We start from the raw sequence: 13,119 nt of genomic DNA, 5'->3' as shown, positions 1-13,119 counted from the left end.
CCTTTTTGCAGCCAGCCATCCACCACCCGGAGGCTCGACCCGTCTTGAAGGATATCTACTTTGCTCAGAAACTCTTAGCCATGCAAGAGTCTTTTCATTTGTGTTACAATTTTGCTTCCTCACTGCAATTGAGTAACGGGGGAGATGCTCGCCTTGTCACCGATCATCAGCTAGTCAAACCTGTAAAACATTACACTGCAAACTTTGTTCGTCATATGGTAAGGGTTGTTATACTGATTATTGTCAATAGAATTGCTCTCTCTCTCTCTCTCTCTCTCTCTCTGCATTATTTGTTCCTCTTGTGTGTAGTCACAATAAATTGCTTATCTACTCAAGTTTGTTGATATGTAGACTCCTGTGTCATCATCCCTGATGATACATTTAGCTGTTAAATCCCAGATATTTGCTCCGTCTTCACTGCTGAAGCTGTTGCTATCCTTATAGCACTTCGACTAATTTCCTCCCGCTCTACTCGCAAGTATTGCCTATACTCTGATAGTATGAGCGCTTTAGGCCAACTAGAAAAGTTTGTGATACGCATTCAATTTTATGTATTCATTTGTTAATAAATCTTCAGATGAGCGGCTTTGAGATTTTATTTTGCTGGGTATCGAGTCATGTTGGTATTCCAGGGAATGAGCTAGCTGACTCAGCTGCACGATCTGCCACATCCGTCTTAACGTTGTCCATACCTTTCACCGATGTGAAACTACACATTCAAAAATTTTTAACATCAATATGGCAACAACAATGGGACCTCAAAGTTTTTAATAAATTGCATAGCATTAAATCTGAATTAGACAATTTGCCAGTGCTGCGCTTGGGCAGAGTTGACTTAAAGTTCACCCACCTCCGAATCGGTCACACCCGGTTAACACACCTCCATTTGCTGTTTGGAGAGCCTTTTCCAGAATGCATTACTTGTAACGTTCCTCTCACAATTCATCATATTTTAATAAAGTGTCCATATTTTAATTAACATTGTTTAAAGTTTTTTGGGAGTTCTATTTTATGCACGCAAGATTTGTTGAATGACATTCACTATCCTAACATTTTTATGTGCCGTTGGTATTTTTAACTGCATGTAAAAGTTTTAACGCATCTACTGTTTTATACACTCTTGTAAATATCTTATCACCTTCGCACATTTTACTTACTTCGTGCGTTTTATACTGTATTCATACTTTTTATCTGATTTTACTCATACAATTTATCTTGTTTTATTCCCTTAGTATTGTTTTATTAGTTATAATTGTGCTACAGTTAACATTTTGCATGCCCTTAGGCGTTTGAACTGTTTTACCATATTGTTTGGAGCAGCATGTCCTCATTTGGACCTTGTGCCACTAAACCCTACATTCAATCAATACACAAGTTTGTTGTTAGATTAAAATCAGTTTTATCAATGTACAATTCTGCAATAACCTCCCTCAGTAATTTCTGCCCGATTTCGCCTCTTATGAACATTATTACAGAACTCTGATTTGCAGATTATTGATTTTTGGCCATTTTGCTGTGGATGGCTCATTGCAAAATGTTTTTTTCTTCCCATATGTTACCTGAAAAATGTATTAATGTTAAAATGTGAGTTTCTTTTGTGGGGAATGCAGGTAGTGTTAGTTGATCATTCAGATCTCTTGCATCATATCATACTTCAACAACCCATTTCATATCTCTGGATATTAAACAAATTAACAATCTTTGTAGATGTCAAGGTTAAATCGGTAGAACGCACTGGTGATTCCTGAATGTCCTAGAGTATGAATGTCCAATTAGCTAAAATTAGCTCTAGTCATGAATGTCCTACTCTAAAATCAGGAGATCTGTTCTAGTCCTCTTCTAATAGTGCATCAATGTGAACATGCCTGACCTTTGCTTGAGTTTTGTGCCATTTAATCCAAAGAATCCTTCAAACTCTAACTGTAATTGAAAGACCAAGCACAAGTCTTGACCACGAAACAGCGGAATGATCTTTTCACCCTCGTACGTTGGTCGACTGTCGTCCCGTACGACCTCTGGCATTCTTGCATTGTACCATACTCAACATAATTAAACCTGTCTGTGTAAGTAGATACACTGGCAACAGAACGCATTAAATTTATAATCCAGGTAGCAGAATCTTTATAATTTGTCTCTGTGAACAGAAATATTTCTGCTTAATCTAACATAAATGTAAAATTTGCGAATGGAAGATCCTTAAACAAGTTTAAATTTAAGTTGCATTTTATGCAATGATGCTGCAAGTCCTTATACAATTTAGCCTCTGATGAAGACACAGAAATGTTTTCATTTTTGTTCTTAATTCAGCATTTTGATCTCTATTCTATTTGAAATGAGGTGTTTTCTCCTATTTATTTGTTTGCTTTTTAAAAATGAAATGAAAAATAGTTCTAGGAGATTTACTGCCTATAATAAATAAATCATTTTGACTGAAGGGTGTTTCTAAATGAGTAATGTAAAATTTCCTTGCAGCTACTTGGTTTGCCTTCTCAAGTTTCGGGATTCGTCCTCTGTGCTCTAATGAAATGCTTAGGATTAGATTTGACATCTGATGCTCAACTACAAGAAATGGATTTGTCGATAGATGATATTGTACATCGTGTTTACAATAAATGCGTTTCGGAACATTACTTGGATTCACAGATATTACCTTTGAATTCCTTACTCAATGCTTTTGATGCAGCTTGGCATAAGGAAGATTTATCCAGGTAGCTTATTTTAATTTTTCTTAATTATTGCTGTCTCACTTGGCTAAACAAATTCATTATTTCATAAATTGTTGATGCGAATCTCAATATGCGGACTTCCGGGAATCAATTAAGTTTCTTAATTTCAAAAATATGAATTCTGTTACGTATGCAAAATCTTGTTAACAGGACGTTAATTCCATCCTTACTCTCTGTATTTCTTCACATGCAATAACTTTTTTTTTAAGCACAGATTTGTTAGAGCAAACACAAAAGTATAGAATTAATAATATAAAAAGTAATTTTCAACCATTTAAAAGATCATTCGGTCAAAAAGAATTGTATTTTTCTCCTTTTTTTTTTCAAGAAAAAGAAGAACTTATTTCTTAATGAGTAGCCATTTTTGAGCAAATTGGATTTATAACAGAAGAATTATTTAATCAATGCCCCCTTTTTTATTGTGCTACAATTAGATAGATTTAATTTCTAATATGATATTACGACATGCAAATTTCGAATTGTGCATTTGAATAATAACTTTTTAATTTGCTCAGTTCCATCCTAAATCCACTGTTCCATTTTATTTTGCAGCAAATGATATTCTCATGATTTTTAAAATTTCGATATTATTACGACACCCAAAATTTAAATTTCACATTTGAGTCATTATTTTTTTTATGCATTTGATTTGCACTATATCCGTGCAACGTTTCAATCTTTTTTCTTTTCTTTTTTTCGCTTTTCTTATTTGCTTTTTATATATATATATTTATAATCCCGATATAATTATGATACAGGAAATTCATTTGTGCACCTAAGTATTCACTATTTAGAGTCTCATGGACAAAAAAAAAATACATGTTGAAAAAAATATTTCACATGTCTGGCTATAATTTATGTGTTTCAATCTTATTTACATGTTTAGAAGAAACAAAATGTAAAAGTGTAAATTTTCTGACTGAAATAAAGAAAGGCAAGAACAGTGTATTGAGAGAAAAATTATTTAGATATGTAATGTAGGAAGGTATATACTGCATAGTCTGAATATAAATATAGCGAAATTTCGTGAGTCATTTGAATTCTACTAAAACATATCCTTTGAACAAGTATAGGCATAAAATTGAATATCATTGCCTTGTTAATAGTTTTTTGAATATTCATTTATTTTTTAAACAAGGATCTTCTCTGCTTCCCTGAAAAACGTCATTCAACAACAACTTAATAATAAGGCATCATTAAGGAGCTCTAAGTATTTAAATTTTGAATGAAAATTCATTTAATTGTATTTATTATTCATAGCTGCATATTATTCATTTTGCTGGATTTTGCAGTGCCTCCTGATATAAAATTTCTCCTGGTACATTAGTACATGTTAAAAAATTCCCTAAAATTGAATAAGTTTTTGAAAAAAAAGCTGCATATTGAAATAGAATTTTTACACAATTTGCTCTCTTGAATATTTAAGTAAGTATTACAAATACATAATGAAGTGAGTTTTATTTACAGTAATCAGTGTAAGGCATCATTTTCTTCGCTGTAAAAGTTTCAGCTTTTAAATTATAAAATCTTTTAATTTTCAGTAATGACTACTATTTAAAATTATGAGGTAGTTTCATAAAATTAATTTAATGTCAGTCATAAATGGAAAATATTGTAGGCTCCATTAGTGTAATAAAGTTTTTGTATTTTGATAACAGTAAAATTCACTATATATAAAATATCATTTCGTAAAATCTATGGATTGGCAACTGTGATTGCTGTGGAGGCAAATAAAGATGAAAAAATTGTGGGCAAATTTAATTTATGTCATTATTTACAGGCGAATGGAACAGTATCTGTTGATTGGTAGAAATAGCCAACAAAGAGCTCAATTGCAATTTGCTCGTTTTCAGTGGCTTAATGAAGATTTAATATTGCAAGCCAACATAGGTGTTCTTCAAAATCCATCATCCAGGACTTCCATTATGTCTGAAATACGAAAAGTAATACACCCTTTTTGCTTAAATGACTTCAATTTTAGGTTAATGTATTTTCATGCAATTTTTATAGGGATATATAGGAAATATTTTTAAATGTATTGGTCCAAAAACTCTTAGAAAAAAGGTTTTATAATGGAAATAATATAGCACATTAACTTATTTTTATATTAAATATTATTATACATTATTATCTCTCTTTTGAAAAGTAACATTAACAATCTATAAGTGCTACTAAGTATTTGTAAAAGCTTACTAATCCCATCGCCAGATAGCAGCACTGCGTAATTTTAAATTTATCAAACATTCAATTAAAGGTTTTATCAATAGCATTAAATCATAACATTAACATGGTGTGTAGCGTTTTTAAAAAGTGCTTAAAGGTACTTCTTTTCGATTTTTATTTTTTAAAAGTCCTTAAAGGTACTTTTCTCATTAGGTGTTTTTAAAAAGTGCTTAATTATCCCTTTTCGAAACTGTGATTTTTTCTTCTTCACCGTATCGATTTTCACCGCGTACGCTGCAAAATCGTGCTTTTCACATTGTTCTATTCAACATTTTCATAATTCATTCAATCACAATCCATTTTCCCCTACCGTCAGTCCATAACGTATGAAAGCGTCAATCATTTTACATGTTTGATGAAGTACTTGCAGGTCTGCATGTTCGTCTTCTGAGCAGAAGTTGGTGATATTTTAGCACCCTTATGTGCAATTCTGCTGCATTTTGCAAAATATTCTCAATTTCAGTCTTCATTTTCTACCCACTGAAATTGAACCGAAAAATCTTCAATTTTTTATGGTGGCTAATATAGTCAAGAAAATGGTGTTTTGTCAGAAACTAGTTATTTTATCATGATCATGTAAAGTCTTTGAAAATTATTTTGCCTTTTGTTAATGCATATCGTGCTTAAAAATATTTTCTGAGTGCTTAAAAAATACCTAAAAGGTGCTTATTTTTTGCTTAAAAATTTGGCTATGCGCCTTGATTAATTATGAATAAACAATATGCTACATTGAAGCATATTTATATATTAAGTTAAAAAGTTTTATTAAAGATAAAAGTAAAAATATAATTTTTTTATCATCTTTCTTATTTACTTTATTGTATACTATTCAGAACTCTAACAACTAAACTCTGACTGTAAAAATCCGATTTTGTACGGAATATCGGACGAAACCGAAATTGTCAACAACAAAAAACGAGAATCGAAATGAAAGTCGGGGGGGACGTAATTTTACCCAAAACCGGAGATTGTCGAAGAATTTGTCCCCCTTTCAAATTGGGGAATTTCACTATTCCGTTTTCCATTCCTTTACATTTATTTGATATCTATTAAAAAAAGTAATATTTTTTAATTAAATAAATTCCTTGGAAATTGTATCATCTGGAATTACATCTGTTTTTGTTAAAAATAGTCTGAAAATATTCTAAAAATAAAAGCAGAAGATTTTTTATTAATGCAAGCTTTCTAACTAAAAGCAGTATACAGCTTTTAGTTATGAAATAGAAGAGCATGAAATATAATTACTTATGAGGTACAAAGTATATTGCAATTTTTTAATCTTTGATTTTATTTTATATTATTTTTGGTTTTATTTAGTATATTAAAATTTGGCTTAACCTCAATTAACTTCTATATTTGTTAGATTCTGTTTGTGTTGATTTGGTATTTATCACATTAAAATAAATGTTTTTTTTTTTTCATTTCTTTTTTATTAATTTCACAGTTTTACCATCTCAATTTACATATTTTTTTCTATCTATTTATCCATCTTTATGTTTCTTTTTTTTTTAAGCAGAAAATCTTAACATATTGCAATTTTTTGTTTCCATTTCTTTTCTTTCTACTCTAAAAAACATTTGTCAGTTGATTAAATACCATTTAATTTTAATTATATACAGATTAATGTATATTTTTTATTATTATTTTAGGATGATTTTCTTGAAAAGTTGTTTTATTTTATTGCTTAATTTCTCTCTTTATTTTTCATTTTCTTACACCTTTGTTTCATCTTTTAATATAATTGAATTTATAGCTAAGGATTATAATAATTGCATTTTTATGGTTTATTTTTTTGCTTGTCTGTTGATAAAAAGAAGCATTATTTTTCGTTATTTATTCTATTTTAATAAATATTTAATTTTAATTAAATCTGAATTGTTTTATATATTTGTTAGTTTCTTTTTAGGATGGATTATATAATAATTTGTGCTATAAATTTTTTTTTTATTATTTTCTTTTTAAATTGGTATTGCTTAGTTAAGTACCATAACTAATGCTAATGTATTTGTTTTTAAATGTTAATTGCATTTTTGTTCCTGAAATGTTTTTACATTGATTAAATACAATTTAACTTTGATTATACGCAGATTAATATTTTTTTCGTGCAACAGATTTGTACTTATAAAAAAAAAAATGTTTTCTTTTTTTTTTCTTCTAAAGGAAAGAAAAAAAAAAAGAATACTGCCCTGTAAATTCCTTTAATCTTATTTTGCCATTCAGTTATGTTTCTAGCTCTGACTATTTATTATTCCTAATCAGAGTTGGTATAATTTAAATCACCTGTTTTTTTTGGTTTTTTTTAGTAAAAGTAATTTAAAATGCTTTCTTAAAGTTGCGATTTCGTTTTATATTTCTAATTTGCATTTTTATTAACCAAAATCTCTGGAATTTTATGCAAATCTATGTGGAAAAGTTAAGGAAAAAATTTATTTTTTTTAGTATGATCGATGGCAGAATACATGAAACCCTTTTTTTTTTTTTTTTTAATGTGAAGCCTTTCTAACTTGCCAGTGTAACTCAAAAAAGAGTCGGGAGGATTTCATTTAACACTAAACATACCAACATTTAGTAAATACCTATTTCTACCATAGCCGGTCAAATGACCGAAATTTATGTTTCTTGATTGAATGTAAAGTAAATGATGGAAAAGTAAATTTATTGAAGCTATTATTAGAGTTTTACATTGTCAATTTTTACTGTAGATGTGTGTGGCAGTAAATCAAAACTTTATTAGAGTATTCAGACTTAGTTTTCTTTGTTAATTGAACTGAAAATATTGTTTCTCTTTAGACTGTGAGCACTTTAGTTGCCTTAGATTGTATTGTGAGTAGTGCTGAAGAACGTTATTTGAATCTGATTGGAGGAATTGAACAAAGATTAAAATGGGCTGCTGGAGCAAATCCTTCTCTGAGTACCATACAGGAAGAGTTTGAGAGTGCTATTGCTAATAAGACTACTTCTGTCACGGTATGCCATTCATTCTCTATAATGTTGTTTCTATTCTTGATAAGCATTTAAAAATAAATACTTTTTCGCGATTAAACGCGCATGTGTAGACTTCCGACGTCAATTTTAACAACTTAACATAAATATACACTTTAAATAATAAATAAGATACATTAAAAATCAAACTTTCGTCATTTCCCCCCGTAATCGATCGGTTAGATAACATAATAGCAATTAAAACTAAAAAATATAGGCTTAAAACGAGAGCTGAATTTCAACTTATAACTGAAACAGATGCTTCTAGACTAGACTGTACCAGCTGATACTAATCCTTTTTTTTTGTTGGGCTATGAAAGAACTTGACCCCACCTCCTATGCTTCAAGGTTAAGAAGGAACCAGTTTTCTTTCTTCGCAAGGGGGAAAAACAAGGTGGTCGAAGAATTCCTCCTCCTGCATGTCTTATCTATGGAAGAATATAGAAAGCATGTCTTATCTACGGAAGAATCCCCTCTATATTGAAGAATATAGAGGGGAATCCTCTCTATATTCCTTGTTATCTATACAGAGCTGATAAGAATGACTGAAATTTCCTTATCAGCTACGAGTTTTCATTCACTCCACACCCCTACCTCTTCATCTACTGCTTCATTGTTGAAGTACAGTTGCGGCTTTGCACTCTTACATTTAAATTTTTTTTAAATCTTTTTTTTTTTTTTTTTTTTGGAAAATTGTTTCTGACGAACTGGGTGTAAGAGTCCGGATGTTAGAGAAAAGTCATTCTACAACTGCAAGTACTTCAAGTTTAAAACTGGTATATATTTCCTTCCTTCTAGGATGTTTTATTTGACGCACGATGAAATTGATTATCATATATAGATTTTTGAAGTAGGACTGTCTCTAAACTAGGTAGGATAATTTTGATAACTTAAATCAGGCTTTTTGGGAAATTTAGTTTCTGAATCAGTTTCATTCAGTTTTTTTATTAGTTTGAAACTGAAAGGGGATGCCCTTAGGAAGGAGGCCAATTAATAAGATTTGCTGAAGCAATACCTTTGATACACATAAAAGTTAAAGGACCAATATAAAGGCATAATTGATATTGACCACTATGTACTATAACCTGTACATGCAATAAACCATTTTTTACTTTATAAAAACTAAAGATAATATAGAATATCAGTTACAGGCAGGGTCTTTAATTAACTTACAATTTAAATTTAAATGCCTATAGTCAACTGGAGATTTATCTCCGCTTATTGTCTGGAATAAACACCTGCACTAAAATGTTTCAAAACTTGTTAATTGTTACAAACCAATCATTTATTCCCTTCAACTGGATTATAATAAAATATTGCTTCTGTAAATATTTTTTTATAAAAAAGGTGTTAAAGAGAAATTTACCTGTTATTGAGTTGCCTGTTAACAGGGTTGCCACTCAACAGGGAAAACCTGGAAAATGCAGGGAATTTGGATTTTTTCTTTACAAACTGGAAAAATACAGGGAATTTTGTTTCTTACTTATGTCTTTTAAAAAATGATGACTACTCAAAGCATAATCTATAGGATATTTAACCATGATATTTCAGCTATACGAAGCTATTTCATTCACTATTGCATTACTTAAGTATGTTCAGCTGTTTTTCTAGCAATTAAAACTAATATATATAGTTAGCCCAATATAGCTCACACAAGAGCTCGATAATTGTTGTTTCCTCTTAATATATTGTGTATAATGTGTACAGGGGAAACACAGGGAATTTTTTTTTCAGATTTGAGTGGCAACCCTGGTTAATAACAGGTAAATTTTTCTTTAACACATTTTTTTTTTTTTTGTTCTAAAATTGTCTTTTACTATAATTATTAATTATTTAAAATGTTAATATTACCTTTAGAATATCATTTGACCCAATGTTAACTGGCATGCATAAATTATTATTATTATTTTCTGATTGCCAGAATAAAAGAGTTGCAGAAAAAGTTTTGTATAACGTTTTTAGAAAATACTTAATCTATTGTTCTATCTGTTTCAAAATAATAAATTATTTTGTAATTTTTAGAAATAAAAATAGTTTTATAAATAAATTAAATTTATAGAGGATTGATTTTTTTGTTTAATAGGCTGTGGGATTACGAAAAGTCTCTGGTGTATTTTAATTAAGTTGTTATTTACAGAAAGCCAATCAAGTGTCTAGAGAATTAGTGAATGTTTGTAATGCTATACTTCACTTTGAAGCTTTAAGAACAAGAACTACTGAAGCATTGTCATCGGATACTTCCTTTATGACTTTACTCAACAGGTGTAAAGAAACATGTGAATTGTCAGAAAGTTGCCAAAGCCAAATAAGTGTTATTGAAGAACATCTTATATCATTGAAGGTATGTTGAATTATAATTTACATGGTGCATAGCATTTTTAAAAAGTACTTAAAGGTGCTTATTTTCGTTTTTTAAAAGCCCATTGGGTGTTTTTAAAAAGTGCTTCATTTTCCCTTTTCGAAAATGAGATTATCTTTAACTTGTCAATTTTCGTCCGTCGATTTTCGTGCTGTATTATGCTATAGCATGCTTTTCACATTCACAACGTTTTCATGATTCATTCAACCACAATCTATTTCGGCGTACCGTCGGTCCATAGCATATGAAAGTGCCAATCATTTTACAAGTTTGATGAAATACCTTGAAGTCCGCATGTGTGTCTACTGAGTTGGTTGGGTATGATTATTGCACTACAGTATAGAACCCGAAATCCGGAAATTCTTCCGAAAATTCCAATATGGCCCCCATATATTACGATAATTCAAATATGCTGTTAATTTCAGAAAAACCAATGAATTTAGCTAAGTTCTGATTGTAGATTATGATGGGGTGAGTTTAAAACTGTTCCATCTTAAGAAATTTCATTAATAAAAATAATAATCTATATAATATAATCAAGGAGAAATAATCCAAAGAAGAAATAATTCAAGATTAAATAATTCGAATCCTCCGAAAAAGAAATAATCGTTTTTTCTTCCGTGTAAGATCATTGCTCTCATTTTTTCTTTACATTTTATTTTAACAAAAGGCACTCACCTCGCTAAAAAAAAGAAAGAAAGCTAACAATGAATAACTACAAAAAAGAAGCAAACAACTAAGAAGGATTTAAAAAAAAAGTAACAGTTAATAACAAAAAAAAGGTAGATAAATTGAATAAAAAAAAGCAAAAGGGGTAGCATTCATTTTGTACACCACATGGTAGTTTCAATCTCAACAGGGTGTGGACAATTTATGGTCAAACCGGAGAGGGAAATATGGGGACAAACCAGTAAAGCTCTTGCACAGCTGTCAAGATTTATTGATCAGTTTCTCCCAACTTGCATTTCTTTATTTTGTACGTTGAAAATGCAGATGTTTTTATTTTTCAATTTAACTTTATTTTAAACTGCTTTAGGAACAGACATTTTGTTTGACACAGATTTATTTTTTTCCATGCTTTTTTTTCTTTTTAAAGGATAAAATATAGTTACTTACTTCAAGAGAAAAAATTCCAAATAAAAAGAGAATATAACTTTTTTTTTCTCGTATCAATAAAAATTTCTTTAGAAAGAAAAAAAAATTAGGTCGGATTAAGTGCCGAATTTCGGGATGCCGGATTAGGGGTCCCATACAGTATGGGACCCCTCTGTATCATGCGCAACTCTGCTGCATTTTTCAAGATATTCTCAATTTCAGGCTTCATTCTTGGTTTGGAATAAAGGAACTTTCGTTAATCTAATTCATATTTCAGTAGAATCAAATTTGCTGTTCATATTTCAGTTCATTGAAATCTTTTTCATGTCAATGCTAAAGAAAGAATGTTCCCCCTTTTTTTACCGCCTCCTAAATATTGCATTGTCAGGGAAAGAATCAATGCTTCTCAAGGACGTGTATCCTTTTAGACCAGGGGTTTTCAACTTGCATGAGGCCAGGGGCCGCAATTAAAAGCACCGGTCAAATGGCGGGCCGCAACTTCATCGAAATTTTATATAGGACTCTTTTATGTTTGAAGGAACATTAAATATTACTCTCACATTTTTATCAAGTTAAACAAAACAAAAGTATTGAATTACAAATTAAAATAAGAAGTAGATTTTTAAAAATATTTAATTGCATATTAAAAAATTCTGGCTACAATAACTTTAATGTGCTCCTATGTATTAAACAATTAATATGCAACAGATATCAAATTGTTAAGATATAAAACGTAAAAGTATTTAAAACCCATAAAGATTTTCTACCAAAATTGTCCTCAAAAAAATGACAACTAATATATTTTGATTTGTGGGCCACGAAAAAAGGCTTCACGGGCCGCCAGATGGAAACTACTGTTTTAGACCTATTCAAATTTTTCATTTTGACTCCCCCTCCTCATTAACGTTTGAAGAGTTTACCCTTTTCCACAGTATTTCTTTTTTCCCTAACACTAATAAAACGGTTCCATGAAATGCCTCTTTTACTAGTCAGCTGCATTGGAAAGAAAGGGGGAAGGGGCTCAGTTGCGCTCTTTAAAAAAACAAATCTCCCTCTTTTCTTGCATTCCAGGGAAGGAGCATCACTAACGGTCACTCGATGGTCTTGGTAGATCTTCTCTTCCCCTTTTTGGTGATTTATGGGTTCAATGCATAAATCACTAGAAGCTAGAAAAGGAAAAATCTGTGTTAAAATACCTCTTCTTTTTTTTCAAGACAGAGGAAGATGAAGAGATGTTGGTTTATTTTGATCGTTAAAAAGCATCCGGGAAATCGACCATTTCGGAAATGGGACGTTACACTGTAGTTATTTTATCATGATCACATAAAGTCTTTGAACATTGGTTTGCATTTTGCTAATGTATATAGTTTTTTTTTTTATTACATTTCCCTAACACTGCTTATTTATTAACTGGGTGCTTATTTTTTGTTGAAAGATTTTGCTATGCACCCTAATTAACTGATATTATGTTTTGCAAAATGTGACATGTCTCTCCTTTTATAGCCTCTGGATAAAGAAGGTGTTACAACAGATTGGTTGACTTCTGTCATCAAAAAAGTCTCTCTCTCACTCACAACATGTCGTGAAAAACTAGAGCAACAAAAGTCTGTTGCAGCTGCTTGCTGGGTAAATACTTCATAACATATATAAACTCCAACCAATGAGTATACAAATTTTCTGAAACAATTGGCATTAAAAATCTATTCATTTTATTGTGAATAATGCTCTTAGCGT

General features: G+C 30.4%; 1 protein-coding gene across 3 annotated transcripts in view; it reads left to right on the top strand.

Moving 5' to 3' along the window:
• The window catches only part of nonC (serine/threonine-protein kinase Smg1), a 184,001-nt gene that overhangs the window by 153,898 nt on the left and 16,984 nt on the right, over positions 1-13,119 (top strand). For all 3 annotated transcript variants that reach the window (XM_087158370.1, XM_087158369.1, XM_087158371.1), the window contains 6 exons: positions 12-218; positions 2,473-2,708; positions 4,507-4,669; positions 7,740-7,916; positions 10,069-10,272; positions 12,889-13,011. In XM_087158370.1, coding sequence (XP_087014496.1) covers positions 12-218; positions 2,473-2,708; positions 4,507-4,669; positions 7,740-7,916; positions 10,069-10,272; positions 12,889-13,011 — 1,110 coding nt within the window. The remainder of the gene's footprint in view (positions 1-11; positions 219-2,472; positions 2,709-4,506; positions 4,670-7,739; positions 7,917-10,068; positions 10,273-12,888; positions 13,012-13,119) is intronic.

Source organism: Parasteatoda tepidariorum, chromosome 2, assembly GCF_982258835.1.
Source record: "Parasteatoda tepidariorum strain Cologne lab strain chromosome 2, Ptep-v5.0, whole genome shotgun sequence".
NCBI lineage: Eukaryota > Metazoa > Arthropoda > Arachnida > Araneae > Theridiidae > Parasteatoda > Parasteatoda tepidariorum.
This window is presented reverse-complemented; position numbering and strand designations above follow the sequence as displayed.